The sequence below is a fragment of the Ambystoma mexicanum genome, chromosome 3q (genome assembly GCF_040938575.1).
Source record: "Ambystoma mexicanum isolate Mex_15411 chromosome 3q, UKY_AmexF1_1, whole genome shotgun sequence".
NCBI lineage: Eukaryota > Metazoa > Chordata > Amphibia > Caudata > Ambystomatidae > Ambystoma > Ambystoma mexicanum.
The window spans coordinates 452,046,969-452,069,451 of record NC_090926.1 but is presented as its reverse complement, the minus strand read 5'-3'; the positions used below and the strand labels follow the sequence as shown (position 1 = coordinate 452,069,451).

At 50.3% G+C, this 22,483-nt stretch overlaps 1 protein-coding gene across 1 annotated transcript in view; it reads right to left on the bottom strand.

Moving 5' to 3' along the window:
- The window catches only part of DIAPH1 (diaphanous related formin 1), a 1,645,861-nt gene that overhangs the window by 929,493 nt on the left and 693,885 nt on the right, over window positions 1–22,483 (bottom strand). Inside the window, exon 12 of the mRNA XM_069654133.1 lies at window positions 17,531–17,647. Coding sequence (XP_069510234.1) covers window positions 17,531–17,647 — 117 coding nt within the window. The remainder of the gene's footprint in view (window positions 1–17,530; window positions 17,648–22,483) is intronic.

Below are 22,483 nucleotides of genomic sequence, written 5' to 3'. Positions count from 1 at the left end.
TGTTAGCCAAACCAATACTCAAAGGCAGCCTTACTAGGCATAACAAATATAGGAAAACCTAAAAATATAAGCTAATCTACAGTCTACAGCTTTTGTTTGTCATAATACTAGTTCGTTTCACATCTAAACAGAATTGTGAAGACTAGCATTGCATCACATCTAGACAGAATTGTAAAGATTATCTTGCGTCACATCTAGACAGAACTGTGAATGTCTGCTTGCGTCACATCTAGACAGAATTGTGAAGATTAGCATTGCGTCATAGCTAGACCGAACTGTAATACGAGCTTGCGTCATTTCTAGAGAACATTTATAAGATTAGCTTGTGTCATATCTAGACAGAATTGCTATGTTATGAATTGTGAAGATTAGCCTCCGTCACATCTAGACAGAACTGTAATACTAGCTAGTGTCACATCTAAACAAATTGAGTAGACTAACATTGCGTCACATATAGACAAAATTGTGAAGATTAGCATTGTGTAAGATCTAGACAGGATTGTGAAGGTTGGTATGTGTCACTTCTAAACAGTGATGCCACTAAATCTCACACCTCTGCATACACATCTCAAACTATAACTAAACACAATCATACCTCTAATGCACAACAAACTACACACACTTCGCCACACTGCAACAACTAAATATACCATACAGAGCCTCACACAACAGCACAGTACGGCTACCAACCGAAAAGCACACCTAAGCTCTCTTGCCTTTCTCCAGCTCAGTCCCACTAATCTTCCTATCCTCTTCCCTTTTCAGATCCGCCAGAATGCCTGAGGACCACTCCGGTGGTGACGGTGCACGGTACAAATGCCTTTAACAATACATTCCACCAAGAAAACAACCTATACATTCCACCAAGAAAACAACCTATCATTCCTTTTTCTCATAAATCGAATAGCCGTTGACTTATTGGATTTAATGTGTGAGCTGTTTTTTTGGGCATATAAACCAAATGCATCAATCAACTGTTGAAGGCCCTGGGGGTCAGATCAAACAAAAAATCGTTGGCATCGGAAAGCCACGTTAATCGTCGATTATTCTACTTGGGTGATGCAAAAGCAGAATTCAGTGTCTCTCCGAGACGTATAAATTAAAAAGACAGGGAGCCAAGATGCATCCCTGTCTGACCTCCGTGAACGTTGGAATTGTTCCTGTCAATTCTCCACTATGATTCAGTCTGACCTTTATATTTGAGTTCTCAGAGGGCCACAATCAATATCAGCAGACCTCCCGGTATATTCCAACCTGCCAACTTCCGCCATAGAACGTTTCTGTTGACCATATCAAATGCTGCAGTTAGGTCTATACTTGCCACATATGTGAAATTCACCTTGGAACAGAGGGCAGGTTTTTGGACATAACCCAAAAGACTGTTCAGATTGGTACAATTACTTTTACAAAAACTGGGCTGCCGCTTTTGGAACCGTCCTACCTGCCCTGCCCAGTTCACTAGATGTTTTAAAAGCAAGAGCGCAAACGCCTTGCTATCTGCATCTAAGATCGAGATAGGCCTGTAATTTTTAGGATCATTACAGTCCCCTTTAAAAAAAAGAAACCTTTAAAAAAAATGAAAAATCAGGATTAAATAGGCAGTCTGTCAACTAACCGAGATACTGCTGATCGATGATTTGTCAACAATACATAGTCAAAATGGTGGCCCAACAAGCAGGATCTTTTTTTAACACTACATTGGTAAGCCTATTAGGTCTAGGCGCTCTGGACCTGTTGAGTCCCTTGATAAGGAACAAGTTACTTACCTGTAACTGTTGTTCTCCAGCATGGGTCTGGCATGGATTCACATGCTCATGAATATTCCCCGTCGTCAGGCTGGGAATCCTCAGTTAAGAAAAAAATCAGTATCAGTTTCGTTTCTGATCTGTCTTTCTTAGTAGTAACCAATCACTGATCTCTGGGTCATACTGCCCCCAGCCAATGACTGCCCTCTCCCTAAGCCCCGCCTCTGGCAGCCATCCTCAGATTTGGTAGAACGCCAAGTGGCAGTATGACCAAGTGAAGAACCGCAGAGGGGTAGGTGGGAGTGTTCGCATGTGAATCCATGCCAGACCCATGCTGGAGAACAACAGTTACAGGTAAGTAACTAGCTCCTTCTCCAGCATGGGCTCTGACATGGATTCACATGCTCATGAATAAAAGAATACATAGCAGTATACACATGCACAACCACGGGAGGTGGCAACAGGCTCAACATTAAGCAATACAACAACTCAACATTAAGCATCTCTTACCTCCTCACTAGGCTCACCTTAAGCGAACAGGTTGCGCAGCACTGCTTGGCCGACCCTGGACTCCTCCCTGGAGTCCCGATCGACGCAATAGAATATTGTGAAGGTGTGCGTCGACCTCCACGTAGCAGCCCTGCAGATGTCCAGCAGGGGTACACCAGACAGGAACGCCGTGGTAGCAGCGATCGCTCTGGTCAAATGGGCTCTCGGACGGCCGGGCAGCGGTCGGTTTGCCAACCGGTGACAATGCATGATGCAGCCGGAGAGCCATCTGGAAATGGAAGTCTTCGAGAGAGCCTTCCCTTGATTCACAGACCCAAAGTTCACGAATAGCTGCGACGTCTTCCGAAAACTCTTCATGAGGTCCACTTAGAACTTCAGCGCTCTAGCTACATCCAGCGAGTGCAAAGTCCTCTCGGCCGGCGTCGAAAGCGATGGGAAGAAAACTGGTAGCACCATGGGCTCGTTGAGGTGGAAGTCCAACGGCACCTTGGGCATGAAGGAGGGGTGCGTCCTAAGCACTACCCTTGTATCATGAAAAGTCAAGTATGGAGACTTGCAAGATGGGGCCTGAATCTCTCCCACTCGTAGTGCAGAGGTGATGGCCAAGAGGAACGCGGTCTTCCATGACAGGAACTTCAAAGGCGCCGAATGCTTAGGCTTGAATGGGGCTCCCATGAGTCTGGTCAGCACCACATTAAGTTACCACGCCGGGGCAGGGGCCTTCACCGGCGGGAATGATCGGAACAGTCCCTTCATAAATTCCTTTACCAAGTGATGAGGCCACAAGGACGCCCGTACCGTAGTCCTGGTATATCGGGAGATGGCAGCCAGATGTATTTTTATGGAGGCGTGAGCCAGTCCAGCTTTGGCCAGCGACAGTAAGTACGGCAGCACTTGAGGGGCCGTAATCCACAGAGGGTTAATCTTCTGTGCACGGCACCAGACAGAGAACCTCTTCCATTTATGACCATAACACTTGAGAGTTGAGGGCGCCCTGGCCTTTGCAAGAACCTCTCTGCAATCAGCCTGGATATCGTACCCTCCAAACTCTAGTGCTGCAGGAGCCAGGCCTGCAAGTTCAGCGACTGTGGGTCGTGGTGTAGAATGGCGCCTCCTTCTCTGGAGAGAAGATCCGCGTCCGCCGGCAGCCTGACTGGCAGGGACGTTGACAAGTCCAGGAGGTCCGGGAACCAGATCTGCCTCGGCCACGCCGGTGCAACGAGGATCATCCTGCACCTGGACTTCTTGAGCTGGTTGATGAGGCGGAGCAGCAACGGCAATGGAGGGAACGCGTATAGAAACAGGCCGTCCCAAGGGAACAAGAAAGCATCGCCCATGCTGCTCGGCTGTGGGAACCTGCTGGCGAACCTCTGACACTTGGAGTTCGTCGCCGTCGCGAACAGGTCGATCTGGGGTTTGCCCCATCGTTGGAAGAGTCGATCCACTTGATCCTGGCGCAGTTCCCACTCGTGGCACGAACGTAGCTTCCTGCTGAGTGAGTCGGCGATGGTGTTTTTTATTCCTGCCAGGTGGAAGGGAACCAGAAACATCCCCTGGGCGACGGCCTAGTGCCACAGATCCTGGGCCTCCTTGGATAGGGCTGGGGATCTGGTGCCCCCCTGCTTTCGTATGTAGAACATCGTGGTGGTGTTGTCGGTGAAGATCCTCACCACTTTGTCCTTGAGGGACGGGAGGAACGACTTGAGTGCCCAGAACACTGCACGGAGCTCCAAGATGTTGATGTGAAGAGACCTCTCCTCCGGGAGCCAAAGGCCTCTTGCGTGGAGATCTCCGGTGTGGGGCCCCCAACCCTCCAGAGAGGCGTCCGTAGTCACCATCTCCTGAAACGCCGGGGTTTGAAAGTCCGTGCCCGTCGTGAGGTGAGCCCGGGTGCCCCACCATAGGATCATCCGACGGAACTCCTCGTCGAGGGGGATCCTGTTTTCGAAGCAGCCCCCCACCTTAAACCAGTGGGCGTCGAAAAACTCCTGTAGCGGACGCATCCGAAGTCTGCAAAGGGGTACAAGGTAGATGCATGTAGACATCATCCCGAGAAGGGACTTGATGGACCTCACCCTGGCCACGTCCGTGGCTAACAGTCGCTGTACCTTGCCCACGATGGTTTTGGTCCTCTCCTCTGAAGGGGAGGCCAATTGCTCCACTGTATCGAGCTTCTCCCCCAAAAACAGTGCTACTTGCGACGGAACCAGGTGGGATTTGGGGTAGTTGATGGAGAAACCCAGCTCCGTGAGCAACCGGACGGTCCTGGCCGTATGATCGACGGCGAGTTCCCTTGACCTTTCTCCGATTAGCCAGTCATCCAGGTAGGGCTAGACGTGGATCCTCTGCAGTCGCGCCGCCACTGGTGCCAGGCACTTGGTGAAAACCCTGGGTGCCGACTTTAATCCGAACGGTAGGGCTCTGAATTGGTAGTGACGTCCTTGAACCATGAACCTGAGGAACTTCCTGTGCCTTCTTAGAATGGGGATGTGGAAGTAAGCATCCTCCAGGTCCAGCGACGACAGGAAGTCGCCTTCCTCCAACTGTCCCAGTACGTGCTGGAGGGTGACCATCCTGAATTTCTGCGCCTTGATGTATTTATTTAACCGACGCAGGTCTAGGATGGGGCGCCAACCGCCTGTCTTCTTCTGATGAGGAAGTACCTTGAAGTATACTCCAGTGCCCCGGAGCCTCCTGGGGATGAGCTCGATGGCACCTTTCTTGAGCATCGCCTTTACCTCCAACAGCAGTTGAGGCACTTGATTCTCCTTCCTGGCCATGGGAGGAATGCAAGGGCACTTCTTTAGTAATTCCAGCGAGTGCCCGTTGGCCAGGGTGTCCAACACCCAACGATCGGTGGAGATGGACTCCCACTCCCTGATGAACTTCGTCAGTCGGCCTCCGACCGGGGTGCTTCCGTGGGGGCCCGACCACCCGGCCGGGTCAGTCTTGCTTGGAAGCGGCCTTGCCGCCTTGGCCTCCTTGGCGACGACGGCGGGAACCCCCTTGCTTGCCGCGACCTCTTTAGGCCTCCTGGGAAGAGGAGCGGGCCGCCTGCCGGTAGGTGGAGGACCCACCGCTGGATCCTTTGGAGGCACCATGTCTGCCTCCAGAGCTCCGAAAGGGCCGTTGCTGCTGAAGCAACCCAAGGGCCCGGGCCGTCTCCGAGTCGGTCTTGATGGCCTGTAGAGACTCATCCACCGCCCTACCAAAGATGATGTTGCCGTCGAACGGCATGTCCAACACTCTGGTCTGGACGTCCTGGTGAAAGTCTGTCACCTTGAGCCATCCTCATCGTCGGAGGCAAACTCCGTTGCCCAGTTGGCGAAACCCGGTATCGGCAATGTCCGTTGCCACCGTAATGGCGTGATCCGACGCCACCTCGCCCTCCTGCAGAATTTCTAGGGCCTCCGCCCTTTTGTCATCAGGCAGGAAATCTAACAGGGGAGCTATCTTGAACCAGAGCTCCGTGTCGTATCGGCCCACGATCGCTAAGGCATTGGCCACCTTAATCGTCATCGCCGCCGACGAGATGACTCGTCGTCACATAGAGTCCAACTTCTTAACCTCGCTGTCCGGCGGGGAAGTGGAAGTTAAAGCCGCCTCGCCCGCTGCCTTCTTCTTAGCCGCTGCCGAGACGACCGAGTCCGGTGTGGGGTGGGCCCTGAGGCACAAGGGGGCGGCATCAGAGACTCGGTACTTCTTCTCGTACCTGTCCCTCTTGGCGGGTGTCGTGGCAGGGTTCTTGAGGACAGCAAGCCCCTCGTCCCAGATGTCGAGTAAAGGCACCGCGAGGACCGTCTTCCTCTTAGCCTCTCGTCGCTGGTACAGAAACCCCTCCTTTTTCTGTTCTTCAGGGCAGAGCTGGAAGAGCCCGGATGCCCTGGTTATCATGGTGTGTAAAGAGCCAACCTAGTCGGCTGGGGACGCCCGTGGGGGGGGGTGAGACGACGGGATGTCTGCTGTGTCATCGCCGCCGTCATCGTCCGACCCCGTATCCGTCGCTGTATCTTCTCCCAGCGAGGGGGATGAGGGTCCACCGGTCGTCTAGCAGGCACGAAAGGCGGAGCGGGGTGGACTCTCCTCCGTTTGTTCGGAGGGCTTCCCGACGGGCCTGGTTCTGGCTCCTCTGTCGGGGTGCGTGGTAATCTCATCCTTATCTCGGTACATAAGGATTGGATTGCCAACAAAATGGCCGCCAAGCTTTCTGGGGCTCGGGCAATGGCTGCGACGGACGGGATGGCCGCTCCAGTGGGCCCTGTTCGTCGTCCTCGTCGCTATCTTCGATCACGTCAGCAGGGACGTTCCCCTGGGATCGAACCTTCTCGAACCTCCCGTTGAGGTTTATGAACCTCTTGTTGAGGCCTATGGACCTTTCGTTGAGGCCCCTCTCGGTCTCCACCAGTTCCTCCTCAGAGGCTGATACCGAGTCTGTAATGGCCACCGACCCCCCCCCCCTCTTTTTCAGCCAGGGGCTTCACGGGGGTTCTTAGCGATGGGCTGGAAAGAGGATTCCCTCCGCGGCGGCAGGGATATTCTGGGCCCAGAGGCCGTTACCATTGGCGTAGTCTCAGCCGACTCCGCCAGGGTTGCAGAGACCACTTCGGTAGAGGTCTTAGCCGGGTGGATCAAGGCCCTCACCACCTTAGGTGCGTCCTGGGCCTTCGCCTTGGGGGGAGGGTCAACGCCTCGCTCCCCCTTTGTTATCGACCAGGTCCGCTCCAGCGGCCTACCCGGGTTCTCGGACTTCCTCTTCCCCGACCCAGAGCGCTGGCTCGTGGTCTAACATGCCGGGTAAGTAGCGCCCTGTTTGGCAACCGAAGAGCCCGACCTTTCGGCGCTCCCAGAGCCCGCGGACTTGCAGTGCTTGGCCTTCTGTTGGGCCCCCATCGCCGGGGCGCCCTCAAAGGACTTAGAAGCCCGCTCAGACTTCTTCGCCTTCTCACTTGCTGTGCCCTTCTCCAGCCAGGTGGCGAGGCGGGAACGACGTTCTTGTTTGGTCCGTTCCGAAAGGTTCTTGCAGAAGGCACAGTCCTTCTCCGCGTGCGTCTTGTCCCCATGGAGGCAGTAGAGACATTGCGAATGCTCGTCCTCCTTGAAAACGTTATATAATCCGCATCCAGGGCAGTTCCTCAACAGCTTGGATCCGGGCGTCGAGCTCCCTTTGTCCTGGGACATGTCCTTGAGGTAGGCCGCAGATCTTCCGGAATCCTCCAAGAAGTGTAAACTCGACGAAAACGTCACCCTTGAGGGGCGTAGAAGAATTCCGAAAACGGGTCCCCGTTATCGGAAGTAGAAACGGTGGAGCTTGAGGCTCGATTAAACCGAAAAAATGAGAAATTCTCCTGAAAAAACGTGAAAACGCAGTAAAAAACTCGAGAGCTAAACACGAGGACTCCCAACACTTGAGCGTGCAGTAAAAATCTGAGGATGGCTGCCGGAGGCGGGGCTTAGGGAGAGGGCAGTCATTGGCTGGGGGCAGTATGACCCAGAGATCAGTGATTGGTTACTACTAAGAAAGACAGATCAGAAACAAAACTGATACTGATTTTTTCTTTACCGAGGATTCCCAGCCTGACGACGGGGAATATTCATGAGCATGTGAATCCATGCCAGACCCCATACTGGAGAATATAAAAAATATATACATATTCAATTTCAAGATGCCAGTCTTCTATTTCAATGTCCCCACTTGAGGCTATAAGCTCAATTGCATCTGACAATTGACCGAATATAGATTCGAAGGGACCTACCCAATGTAGTTCCCCTTTCGGATTCAGCTGTAAATCTTGATTTCGCCCCAGGTCATTAATTAGGTGCCGAAATGATGTTGTATTACTTTTACACAATGACTCCAACATTAAATCGATTTTATAAGCAATGGATCTTATATGATCTGGACCAATTGTGATAAGATTGCTTTCGTTTTTTTACTTCCTTCGCTTGTATACTCGGGTCATCTTGGTACCGATATTTAAAAGCCTTAATTGATACTCTTAAGGCTCTCTTTGCAGTCTTCACCTTAATATCAATCTGGTGGCGATGTTTAATTGGACAAAATTCTAATTTTGTATCAATGTTTTTTAATATATACTCAGGGAAGTTGTCAAAATGATTTATATGAAATGTGTTCAACTTCCAATCCAATGAGTTCGAAGGCAATCCTCCTGCCACCCTGTTATTTAGAAATGATACTTTGTTAATTTCAAATAACTATTGCAGCCTTGTTCAGTAGGGAAAACACTATCCGTCTTTTTTTAAAAAAAATGTTTAAAGGGAGACATCAAACTCTGCTGTGATCATCTTGTGATCACTCCAATCACAAGCAATCACTTTTAAAGATTTACAAATAAAATACAAACCATCATCAATAAATATATAATCCAAAGTAGATTGCCCCTGCCACGAGACCAAGTAGGCTGGCTCGGAATATCACCAACAACTGAACCGTTGAGCCGATTAAGACCAGGGCATTTTAACCATCTCTTTCCGTGTTTTGTTTTTGTGCGGGAGGACACTTCCCTTCGCCATCACCCAAGCATCCCTCACAGAAGCAGGAGGATTTAAGGTCACCTGCCAAAGCCATTGAGCCGTCTTCAATATTGGATGACCAGCCTGATATGCATTCTGTCAAAAGTTTTAGAATGCAATGTAGTTTGCATACCAACTGGTGCCAACAGATATTCAGTAACAGCATCCTCCGTTTCAATCCCTTTGTCATAATACTTAAACAGCCAACATGGCTTTACCCCCAATTATTTGGTGATCAACAGTGATCCGAAAAACCCTTTTAATCAGGGTTACCAAACCTCCCAATGGACTCCCCCCTTGGTTCTTTACAGGCTCAACTGAACAATGCAACATACCCATCCACTACAGGTGCGTCAGTCAACCACGTTTCTCGGATAAAGATTAAAGAGTACTGTTAGAGAATTTACCCTAAAATAAGTGGGAGTTTCCACAACTATTGCAGGACAATATCAATAATTTAACTTATTTGTACATGTGCCTTGCAGAGGATTGCCCATAAATGACACCTGCCACCCACGACCATTCACTAATTTCCCTAAGTGTTCTTCCATCCCCTCCTTGAACTTGCCTATTTCAATGCCCCTCTATATCCCAGCCATGTAGACCTCTTAACTCGGTCTTCATTCCTACATTCCTTGAGTCAAACCTGGAGCCATTAATCAGCTCAACTTGATGATCCATTTGAGAAAGTTCATACCCCAGTTGGCGTAGACATGGTAATTATCTTAAGATAAGGTCAAATACTATTTCAGTAAAAAAGGACATCGTGCCACATCCGTTCTCTCTGTGTAGAACAAATCCACTGTCTCTAGATCTTTAGTCGAGATAGACCTCAGAGAGGGAATCTCTGCTAAGAACTTAAGAATGCCAGACCTGTTCAAGACTGTACGTCTAGTCTCCAGTGAAATGCATTCAACCTTCAACTTCCAGTTTGTCTTATTAAAAGATTTTTTCCTTCGAAGTTCCTGCCAATTAAATTGCAGAGTGGAAGAACGCCTCACAACCTCCTCGATAGCCCAAACATCTGGACCTATAGACCCCGCAATAAACAGGCTGTGGGATTTCTTATTTCTTTTAACAGTATTTCATATCAGATTTCTTAACTCACGGGGGGCGCTGTTGCGCGGCAATCAAGATGGCCGCCTAAACGTCGAGCTCCGGACCTGCAGAGCGCTCGATCCTTCCTTGCTCTGCCTGAGGCCACTTGTGGACCTGACTACTTCACCCGATCCTTCGGGAGCCCCACTACCGCGGCTGGGTGCAGCCTGGGACCGCTGCGAACCCTGAGGACGGGCCTGTGCCTCTTTCTCCCCTGCGGCTGCAGCCTCCCGCCCTCCCCGCCCTGCGGCTCCGGCAGCGTCAGCACTCCTCTGACCTGGGGCCGCGGCGCTGCGGGCCGCTTTGGGGGAGGGGCGCCCGCCCGGCGAGACGCGCCGGATTATTGTGGCCGGCCGGGCCTCACCTCATCCCTCTGCGCCGTACGACCAGGACCTCTGCTGGCTGCTGGCTTCCTCTCCCTCCTGGTGCGGCTTGCTGGCGCCGTCCGGCCCCGGGCCCTTGGTCCGTGCCCCGAGGGGCCCCATCGACTCCAGAACACCTTGAAGGTAGGGGGAGCGCGGGGGGGGGGGGGGACTGGGCCTGGCTGCTGTGGCCCCGGCTCGACCGATTGCACCCATTCCACCCTGCGGGTGTCTCCCCTGTGCTGGGGCTGGCGCCGCTGCTGGGCCTGGGGCGGCGCGGATCCCCCCACCCCCCTGCCTCTCTTCTGACGCCGCTGACTCCTGCTGGAGACCTCCTGAGCCGACCTAGACACTGTGACCCGCCGGGTCGCGCTCCATCTCCCCTTGGGCTGCTTGTGCCCTGGGGCTGCGGTGCTGGGGAACATACCACGCAATTGCCCCCACAGGATTCTCTGGAGCTGCGCGTCTGCCACTGTGTACCGCACCGCCTGGGCGCACTCGGGCCTACGACACCAATCTCGGTGACACCTACCCTCCAGCCCTAGAGGGGTCATAACTTCTTCTACTCTTCACCCCCTGGACTCTGGGTGAGCCCACTGGTTGCTCCTCGCCTACATCGACCCGTTACACGCATCGGCCTCGGTGTCCCGGAGGGCGTTCTTTGGCACTGGTATCTAGCTCTCATTTCTCCCCCTTCTCCCTCCCTGATACACGTAAAGGCCAGGATGACCAAGGGAGGTGCGAGGAAGCAGAGCTCCATCAATATGTTTGCGAAGGCTGCGGGGAAACCATCTGAAGAAGATACCGAGCGGGCCTCCACCGCCCCCCCCCTCACGCAACCCCGGAATCCCGGAGTATGATGGATTTTATACGTGAGGGTTTCACTGCTCTTCACTCTAAATTAGACGATATGAACGGTACCATATCCTCCATTAAGGCCCACATCGAGAGGACGGACAGCCGAGTATTGGAGATCGAGACGCGGGTCGGCTCTACTGAGGATGCGCTCGGGGCTCTCCGTACCGAGGTCGTCGCTCTCTCCAATCGCGTCCTCGAGGTTGAAAAGAAAAATGAAGATTTGGAATCCCGCTCGAGGCGTAATAACCTCTGCATCATCGGGGTCCCCGAGGATGAAATTCACGAGCCAATGGAGGACTTTGTTCAGCGCACACTTCTGTCGCTCCTCGACGAGCCCGAGCTCTCTCCACACTTCGCAATTGAACGGGCACATCGCGCCCTGGTGGCGAAACCTAGGCCTGGTGCCCCTCCTCGGCCCATCATAGCCCGTGTACTAAACTACCGTGACCGTGACGCCCTCCTCAGGGCTGCGAGACTCAAGGGTGAACTACTTCTGGGCGGTGCTAGGATCCATCTTTACCCCGACTTCTCAACGGCGATCCAGCGGGAATGCAAGACCTTCCAGGCAGTGAAACGCAGGCTACGAGACCATTCCATCAAATATGCTATGCTTTATCCCGCCAAGCTTCGCATAGAACACGCCAATCAGGTGTTGTTCTTCACGATTCCAGAGGAAGCCTCCAAATTCATTGACGAACACTTTCCTGGCTGATCCCTTTCCCCTGATCTCGGTACAGTGGTGATCCTTGGTCCCCGACGGGGGGGCGCATAGGTCCTCCCGCCCCTCCTGTACTGGGGCCACGTCGATCCTTTATCCCGCAATCTGCTTGCTCTGTTCAATCTGCAGGGCCCGCCCGTATTGCTTCTGGCGAGAACTTGTCCAATCTGCATTCTTCCTCCACCACGGGCTTCTCATGTACTATCTGCTCTGCTGCAACCCGGAGCGATACGGCCAGTCAGGCCTTCAGACCCCCAGGCGATGATGCCTCTGTTTTGGTTTTGTTTACAATGGGATGGGCTGGTCATCCCTCTGATTGGGAGGGGGGTGTGGGTGGGGGTGGGTTATGTTGGGGTTTTTGTTATTGGAAAATTAGCGTTGGCGGCGAGGGCGGACTGTGCTGAGGCACCTTGGAACTGTTCTTGTGGGACTGTTAATTTGAACCCCTGGTCACTGACATTCTGCTTTATTCCTAACACCGCCATACTATGATTGAGAGTGCCCTGACCTTTATGAGTTGGAATGTACGGGGACTAGGGAACTATAGAAAGATGAGACAACTTCAGCTGCAGGCCGAACGCCATGGATCCAAGATTCTCTTCCTTCAAGAGACTCATGCCCGTTCTGTACACTGCATGCGCTTCGCCAAATCCTGGGGTCCCCACAGGTTTTTCACTGATTACTCTTCCCAGAGCCGGGGTGTCATGACCCTTATCCATAGGAGCCTCCAATTTTCCCTCATCTCCTCGACAATTGACCCCCAGGGTAGATATGTACTTCTTCACGCCATGCTGCACCACAAGGAAGTGATTCTCCTGAACATCTATGGCCCTAACCTTGATGACCCGGAATTTTATGTGCAGGTCACCTCCCTTCTCGATGGTTTCCCCCTTGTTCCAATTCTCTGGGGTGGGGACTTCAACACGATCTTCGATGTAGCTCTGGATAGATCGGGCTCCAGGCCCCGCCATCTCTCCAGGGCGGCTTATGCCGCACTGTCCTCCCTTCCCCGTCTGGCCATGGTGGACGCGTGGAGGTTCTTCTACCCGGACTCCCGCATCTACTCCTTTTACTCTTCTGTTCACGACTCCTATTCTCGTATTGATAGGTGGGTGATTTCTAGCGTACTGGTCAAGAATGTAACACAGCTAATGATCCTACCGAGAACCCTTTCTGACCACTCTCCTGTCACCATTACAGTAGATTGGGGCCCCGATCCCGCCCGCACCCGACACTGGAAATTGAAACCCCTTTCCCTACTGGACCCGGAGTTTTGCTCCGAGCTTGAGTTATCGATCGAGGAGTTCTTCGAGACCAACACGGGCTCGGTAACGTCCTACGCCATCTTATGGGAGTCATTCAAGGCTTACATTAGAGGGATTGCACTGTCCAAGGAGAATTGGGTTCTTAAGTCGATCCGCAGGGACCTCGCCAGCAGCGAATCTAGACTTTCGTCTCTGGAGGCTATATGCTCACTACACTCTACCCCTGGTAACCTCGCTAACATCGGGGAGGAACTGGACAAATTCCGCTCTCTTGCGGACCGCGAGCAGAGGTTCCTCGATAACCCTGGCATGGCGAGGAGATATGGAGAGGGGGAGCGCCCCGGCCGTTTTCTAGCTAGGTTGATCCGGCACGAGACGGGGCCCCCGCACATTCTCGGGGTTGAGAGGTCTGATGGCTCTATGGCGGTCTCTTCACAGGAGGTCAATAGGGAATTTTTCACCTTCTACGAATCCCTATATTCCAACGCTGATGAGGTCCCGTTGGCGGAGATTGACTCCTTTCTCGAGGCCCTCCCTCTATCTACACTGTCCCCGGAGACCACGGGTTCCCTTGACTCCCCACTTACACGGGAGGAGCTGTCGGCTGCAATTGATTCCCTATCCTCGGGCCGCACACCCGGCTCGGACGGTATCCCAATCAAGTTCTATAAACGCTTCAAGCCACAACTGCTTCCTCACTTGCTGGCTCTCTGGGAGGAGTCCGTTGAGGCTGGGGTTCTCCCTCCTTCTCTCCGTGAAGCCACGATCGCAGTACTACTTAAGCCCGGTAAACCCCCTTCGCAGTGCGGTTCGTATCGCCCACTGTCTCTCATAAACTGCGATGTCAAAATATTTGCCAAGGCTCTGGCTCTCCGGCTGGCTCCCCTCTTACCATCTATTATCCACCCAGACCAGGCCGGTTTTGTCCCGGGACGCTCTACTTCCCTGAATTTGAGACGGCTATTCAACGTCATCGATAGAATCAGTCCCGACACACACGCTGTGGCTGTTGCCCTTGACATGCAAAAGGCATTTGTCTCGGTTTCATGGAGGTATCTGTGGCGGGTCCTCGAGTGCTGTAAATTCGTCCCCTCCTTTATTTCCTGGGTCAGACTGCTTTACTCTGAGCCGGTTACCAGGGTCAGCACTGGTGACCGCTACTCTCCCCTTTTCAAGATTGCCAGGGGAACGAGACAGGGGTGCCCCTTCTCTCCTCTGGTCTTTGCGATAGCAATCGAGCCTTTCGCCGATATGCTCCGCCAACTCCATGCTCACAGGGGTCTCCGCTCCGCGGGGCATACGGACATAGTGTCCCTCTATGCGGATGACGCGTTGCTGTTTGTCCGCTCTCCTTCGACCAACTTACCCCCTATATTGGCGGATATTATCCGTTTCGGCCAAGTCTCTGGCCTTAAAGTGAATTGCTCGAAATCCACTCTCTTTCCACTCACGGAATGTACCTCTCCCCCTCCCGACACCTTCGGTTTCACATGGGCCCAAAACACATTTACCTACCTTGGGACGGTGGTGGCTCGCCAACACGAGCTGACCTTCCATGAAAACTACCAGAAGTATCTCACACACTTGACGGCTAAGATCCAGGTCTGGGATAAACTCCCAATATCTCTGGTCGGCAGAATTGGTCTGCTGAAGATGGTGGTATTGCCCCAGCTGCTCTATAGGTTCGCTAACGTTCCCTTATGGCCGGGGGTGGGCTTTTTTCGCGACTTGACACGCACCGTGAACTCCTTTCTCTGGCACTCGGGCGCGGTCCGCCTTAAAATCGGGACCCTCGCCACTCCCATGTCTCACGGGGGCTTTGGTGCCCCTAACTTTCTTAAATACTGGCTGGCGTCACAAATCCAAAATACCTCCTATTGGTTCGATACCACGGATCCTGCCCCGCACGTCCGACTTGAGAGGCTCGCAGTGATTGACCGGGACATCCGCTCCCTGGTGCTGCAGCCCGCCCCCTTGGCTCGGAACTCGCAGAATCCGGTCGCCTGCACAGCCGTTGCACTAGCAAAAATGTGGAATCTGTTAGGGATTACTTATGCCTTCCATGGCAATCTTCCACTTTGGAATTTTCTCCCTGGGGTCCCGCGGGTTCCATTGGGTACGGCGCGCCGATGGGCGGACTCGGGCTTCGAGCTGCTACGCGACGTGTTTGACCAGGGTACATTCGTCGAGTGGCCCGACCTCCCCTTATCCCTGAGAAGAGACCGGAGTGTATGGCTCCAATACGCATCCCTCCGAAAGACCCTTAAACGACATTACCAAACATTCCCTGCATTGCCGCCTGACGACCCCGCAATTGAGGAGCTCACCTCCCCCTTCCCTACCAGGGGTAAGATCTCTAGGTTATTTACTATGCTGCAGTCCAGATCGATCCCAGACTTTGCTAAACTGAAACGTGCCTGGGAGGCAGACGATCGCTGGACCCACCTATGCGACCGCACGCAACGGGTTTCCCTCAATTCTCGGTTCAAATTTATCCAGTTCAAAGTGCTTCACAGATTCCACCATACCCCGATCAGACTGCACCGCATGTCCACCGACTATCCAGCCAGCTGCCCCAGATGCGGTCGGGATGATGCCGACTACATCCATATGATTTGGTCTTGCCCCCGCCTCGCTCAGTTCTGGGAGGCCGTCTGCTCGACAGTGTCCGCTGTAATTGGCCACCCCATTGCTCTCTCCCCGCTGGTATGTCTCTTTCACGATCTCCCAGGCCTCCCCCGAGATTCCAAGAAACTAGCTGGTCTTTGCCTAGTTCTCGCGGTGCGCTCTATCCTGCTCTGTTGGCTTCGCCCCTCGCCTCCCACACATGCCCAATGGCTGAGAGCGGTCACGTGGGCCTCTGACACGGAAGAAACCTGGTCCCACCTACAACCCATGCATTCCAGACCTAGAAACATTTGGCTCAGGTTCCGCTCCTATATGTCTGACCTAGTCGAGACTCAGGACGCCCCCTCCTCCCCCGTTTCCCCCCGCCAGCTTGGGTCCTCAGCCCTGTCATAGTTCCCTGATGTCCCTTTTCATGATGTGACTTTACTTTGCTCTTCGATTGTTCGTTATGTGTAGTAAGTTCTGCATACCTACGTTATGTACTGCTGTTCTTTTACATTGTTTCTGCCTGACGCTGTTCGCCTGTGTTTTGCTGCCACGCTTATAATAATAAAAAGAAGTTTAAAAAAAGATTTCTTAACTCACAGGGACTTTTGTTAACCCCACCCAACAATTGGGGAAATCCACCAAGCTCGGTTTGCGAGTGCCCTTCATAAGAAATACTGTCTTGCTCAATATGAATCCTCTCTTTGCCATGATCAACATTTATGGTGCTTCACACAAATATTAAAATGGGATGTCAAGGCCATAGGTTCACAAGATTAGCATTACAATCCTAAAGTTACATAAACCTCAAAAAAGGGGGTAAGAGGCATTATTGAAACCATCAATCTGGATTTGTGTTAAAATCTCAGCCAGGATAGAGAGTACCCATTGCTGATATTTGAATAAAAAGCAAAGTTCTATCAATATGGGCAAGTGGGCAGGAAAGCAGTGTACTCGATCAGGTGACTAGTCAACCGCTTGCCAAATTACAAGAGTTTGTGTTAATGTACATCTGCATTTTGTAACATATGACATACAACAACTCGCTCTTTCTCTCGGTCTTCCATAATGTGGCCACTAAATATAAGGCATAAATATCTACCAATTATAACAAATTGATTTAGGGACCAGTTGCATTTCCTTTTGCACTCCTGACATAATTTTAAACTAGTAAGTTTGTCCCATGGTACTTTGAAAAGAGGATGGATAGTCTGCTAAAGTGGTTTCATTTTTTGCATTGGTAAAACAGAAATATTCCAATTTGACGTTTCTATTTCCAAGTGCATAGAACCACCGTTCCTTGATCTTTTGATCAAACATATGTTTCCCACTGAATTAGAAATAGGTAGGAACACCATACATACATTTAAATAAATGCCTGCAGAAGTTAAGAGAATGTTTTACCCCACAGCTGAAAGACTGTCCATAACTGTTCTATGACATACTAAATTACAAAAGGCAGAGTATTGCAACAGACTTCTAGAGATGCTTTCCATGCAGACTGACTGATAGAGCCTACAGACAGCATAACTTTCAGAAAACATTCTGCTGTCCCAAAAGACAGCACATCATAAAGAAAAGTTGGCACACAACATAATATTCTACAAGCATATTAGTGCAATTATCAAATGTATTTTTAACAACTTGCCTTCACAATGCACGCATAAAACCTGGACATAACCTTTTACCATATAGGAACTGCCTACAGGGCTTTTCAAAAGATGAGATTGGCTGAAACTGAAGATTACCAGTAGCATCTCAGAAGAATTCAAACATTTCATATGCCAGAACACAATGTTCAAACAAAGTTGTTTCCTAACCCAAACATACCTGGCTTCATAGTCATTGCGAATGAGCAGTAGGTGCTGGAGAATGGAGAGTAGTAATTGCTCTGCTTTTGAATCTTTTACTGTATTTAAAAGAATCTGGAAGATCTCTTCAAAGTCAGTGAGGGCATTGTTAAGGAAAAGAAGTATAAAAAAACGTAATATCTTAACTAAATTGGTAAATGTAACATTCAAACTTATTGTATAGTAAACACAATCAAAGATGTAGGAACAGAAAAATGTAAACTTGTCTTGACTAGAGCTAAACATAAAATACAGAAAGCAAGGCAACATTTTCACCAAACTGTTGATAATCAACCCCCCCGCCCATCCTAATTGTTTCCTATTCACTCATGTTGTCTTGAACTCTGTAAATGATATAGTATAGTAAAACAACGGAAAAAAGGGCAGTCATTATCAAGTGCCGCTATCTAGACTTCATTAACGCAAAGAACAGCATAACTGGATTTTTAAGACACCAAAGTAACATCACGGGGGAACAAGTGTGCTGTGGCAGAGGAGGGGAGAATGAATGGGGGAAGTATAGGACAATGAAGTGTTTAATGGCAGGGGGTCATCTGAGAGCAGATCACAGTGCAATGTTAATGCCCATCTCACTCATGGATATGCAAAGTATATATGGGGCACTGCCTGCAGAAATGAATACATCCTAATCTTCCCATAGGTTTGCTCAAAGTAGTGCATGTGTTAAGTGGCAACCCTCAATTATGTGGTCTATTCTAGAACACTGGCTCATGCAACAAGTAACAGAAGTCCTCAAGAAGCTTTCCAAATTGTTATAATACAACCAGCCAGGTCCATTTGACAGACAAGTATGCTGGCAACAATGCTTGCCGTGATCTCCTTCAAATCCACTGAAAAAGAACAGGTACATCAGGGGCCACAACAGTGTAAGCTTCCCTCACATAGAGCAGATGCAGCAATGGTAATAGCAGGGCAAGCTCACTCACACAAAACACGTATACCATGGGCCATAGGAGGGGGCAAGTGCACTCACACAGGGTGTAGCTTCCGAAAACAGAGCAATTGCCTAAATTGCACTAACTGCACTTTACCAGGTCAGGCTTTAGACAGTTGGGCTATCAACCCATATCACACATACTGAAGACTCTGAAGGGCTGCATGTCTCAAGTATTCAGAACATGCACAGAAAAAAGAATGACATGGTAATGAAGACGCATGGGCAAAGATGAGGACAATGAAGGGTATGCATGTCACTAGAAAGCACAGTATGTACAGACAAAAGAGGGCAAAGGTACTGAAAAGGTGAGGGGAAAGATGGAGACCATGTTGGCTGGTATGTCAAAAGAAGGCAGCAACTATGCAGACAGTATGGGCCAGCAACAGTCAGGCAACGAAAAGTTGAGAGCAATGGAGGGGCTAAGTGTCAAGACGGCATAAAATGATTAGTCAACCAAAAGAAGCCGACAGACCAAACATGTCACTCCATAGATTTTGGCTGTAGTTTCAAAGTACAGAAGCTCAATTGTTGACGCTCATCACAATATCTTATTAAACATTTCATCCTTTCTTAGGGACTGGGAAATCAATCTGGTTCAGTAATATTATTCTGCGCCCCTTAAATGTGAGAGTTATAATATACATATGTTATTGTAGGGCTGCTACACAGTAAAAGGCCTTAGCATACAACCCCATGCTGAGTCCAAGTATGAAAGATTTGGTAGGCCTTGGTACAAGCGCCACAATTATTTTGTTATTATGTTTATGTCAAAGTATTTAATTAACAGTCAGTGAGCATTGTTACTTCGCAATGATTCCAGCAACATAAGAGGTCATAGGATATTGCTCATACAAAGTTTCTGGCAAGTCCGCTTTTAAATGTTGCTAATGTACAGTGTATTTGTATTTCGTTTATTTGTATATTGCGCCTGGCCCGAGGGCATCTGGGTGCATATGACATGCAATACTTACCGTAAAAGCATTTCTGATGATTGTATCTGCTTAGATTCATATGCTGTGCATATAGTCCGACATCCAGTGGTCACTGCAGAGTATTGCATCTTGTCCTTCGAGAATCGAAAGGGGACGTCGACATGGGCGTGCATGTAACACTATCCCCAACGTGATATGTAGTGTACCAAGAATGCCTCACGCGTCGAGGTCCCTCCGATTGTATTTTTTCTGCCGTGAGGGAGCCTATGACTATCGTTAGTGAGTACAGAAAAGAGAGAGGGTAGGAAGACGTCTATGTTCCTTCCATCCGAGCGGAGAGGAAGGGTGGGCGCATGTGAATCTAAGCAGATACAATCATCAGAAATGCTTTTACGGTAAGTAATGCAAGTCTTCTGATGCTTGCTAATCTGCTTAGAATCATATGCTGTGCATAGACTAGCGAGCAGTACCCGGAGTTTGGAGGTGGGTTGTGAGAAGGAACAGTAGTGAAAAGATGTCTTAGTACTGCTTGTCCCACCTGAGAATCAGAACTAGAATGAGTGTCTAGGCAATAGTGTTTTGTAAAGGTGTATACAGAACTCCAGGTTGCCACTTTGCAAATGGACTCTAGGGGAACATTTGCAATGAATGCTATGGAAGCCCCAGTGCCTCGAGTAGAATGCGCTCTAGGCTTGAAGGGCAGTTCTCTCTTAGCAAGAGTGTAACAGAGTGATTCATTTGACAATCCATCTAGAGATTGTAGATTTGGAGACAGGGTCTCCTTTACCTGCTGCCACTGAAACGTAAAACTGATTTGTCTTTCTTAGTGGTCGAGTTCTTTCTATGTAAAATATGACTGCTCCGCGTACATCCAGTGGGTGCAGGCTTCTTTCTCCCATGTCTGAGGGGTTCTGAAAAAACGTTGGTAGTTCTATGGATTGGTTCACATGGAACTTTGAAATGAATTTTGGCGCAAACCTGGGGTGAGTGCGCAGAACTGCCTTATCTCTGTGAACTGTAAGAAAGGGGTCTAGAACTGAGTAGTTCACTGACTCTCCTAATGGAAGTAATGGCTATTAAAAAGGCAGTTTTGTAGGTGAGATCTTTGAGACTTGCTTTGTGCATGGGCTCGAAAGGGGACCCCTTAAATCTAGTCAAAAACACATTTAGGTCCCATCAGGGAGCTGGGTTAGAAATGGGAGGGTGAATTCTCTTTACTCCCTCCATGAAAGCCTTAATAACTGCTACCTTCCACCACAACATCCTGTGCTGTGATGTAGTGTAGGCTGAAAGAGAAGCTAAGTGAACTTTTAGAGAGTTAAAGATCAGGCCTGAGTCAAGTGAATGAGTCGGGTACAAAACAATATGTGTAGGAGAGCAGTCAATAGGGTTAATGCTCTTAAGAGTTGCACCAGATGACAAAACGCTTTTACTTACTGGAATAGCAATATCGTGCGTTAGGTTTCCTTGCCTCTCTGAGTATGTCCATACATCTGAGGGAGTTGCAGGTGCCCGAACTCTATGACATCAGCAGCCAGGCCGCTAAGTTCAATGTTTGCGGGCATGGGTGAAGTGTCTCCCTTTGTCTTGCGACTTGTTGTACGGGCAAGGCAGTTTCATTGGAGGAGATAGGGACATCTCCATCAGATGAGCGAACCAGGGTTGGCGGGCCCACACATGTACGTCTTCGTCGCCGGGGTGTACATTCCCCATAGCAAGACCAGAGTCTTGCCTAGCGGGGCCGGAGACAGACGACGCAGAGAGAGTGCTCCGCCGAGAGGTCAATCACCTCCGAATCGGAGGCTTGTTCATCACTCAGCCCCTCGTCACAATCGGCGGTTGTGGCAGCGGGAGAGCTAGGCTCGGCCTGCGACATTCCGTCGGCTGCCCACCGCTTAACACAGCACTCCTTCAAATTTATTGGGCGCAGGAGCTTGCATGCCACACAAACCGTCTAGCTGTGATTAAGGGGCAAACACTGATTACATTTACAGTGTTTATCCTTCCAAGGGAATTTGGCCTTACAAGAAGGACAAAACCTAAATGGAGTCCTCTCCATAGCTGAGGAAATAGAAAGTGGCAAAGAGACCAAGGGAACAAAGAGGAAAAGGAAAGGCATTCTCAGAAAGGGAAATGTCCACCCCGACCCCACTCTCCCTACTGTGTAGGCCGGCCAGTAGGGCCACACTGGCCGTCGAAGATCTGTGGAAGCGTCTTCGGCGGAGACCTGGAAACAGCCATCGATGGAAGGGACAGTAGGGTAATATTTATAACTAATATATAAACGACCAAAGGTCGAAGAAAACAATAGCAATTTCTCTGGACGAGCTCTGCATAAGGCGACCAGCACCCTGGGTGGTATAACACAATCTGAGGGACCTCGACGCGTGAGGGATTTTGGCTACACTACACGTCACATTAGGGATAGTGTTACAGGCACACCCATGTCGATGTCCCCTTTTCGATTCTCGAAAGACAAGATGTAATACACTGCGGTGACCACCGGATGTCGATTATATGGACAGCATGTGAATCAGAACTTAGGTAACAAATGTTACAGAGACATAGTATACATTAAAAACAGTCAGGCATCGACACAGGAGATGCATACAGAATACTATAAAGCTAAATGCATACATATTACTTACAGGATAAATTACAGTGGATTCAATTATTCAGGATATTCAATTAGCTGACTTCATGGCCATGGGTTTTGCACACTGGCCTTTGCCTTGACCCATGCTGCGCTGACTGAGCAGCCCAGGATTTCTGCTCTTCTCTTCCCTGCCCAACATTGCAGGGTGGACGTCCGACAGCATACTCACGCTCTTCACCTCTCGATTTGGATTTGGGCCGCCGGGCCCAGGCGGCTCCCCCCCAAACCCCGACCACCCCACGCCTTGCGTGGCTGCCCAGGACACTCCGGGCACACAGACCCGCTAGACACGAGGGGGAGAGCAGAATCAAAGGACAGTGAGGCTGTGTCTAAGTTAGTGAATCACCTTTACAATAAAACGAATTAGCCACTATGTTCCTACTAGAA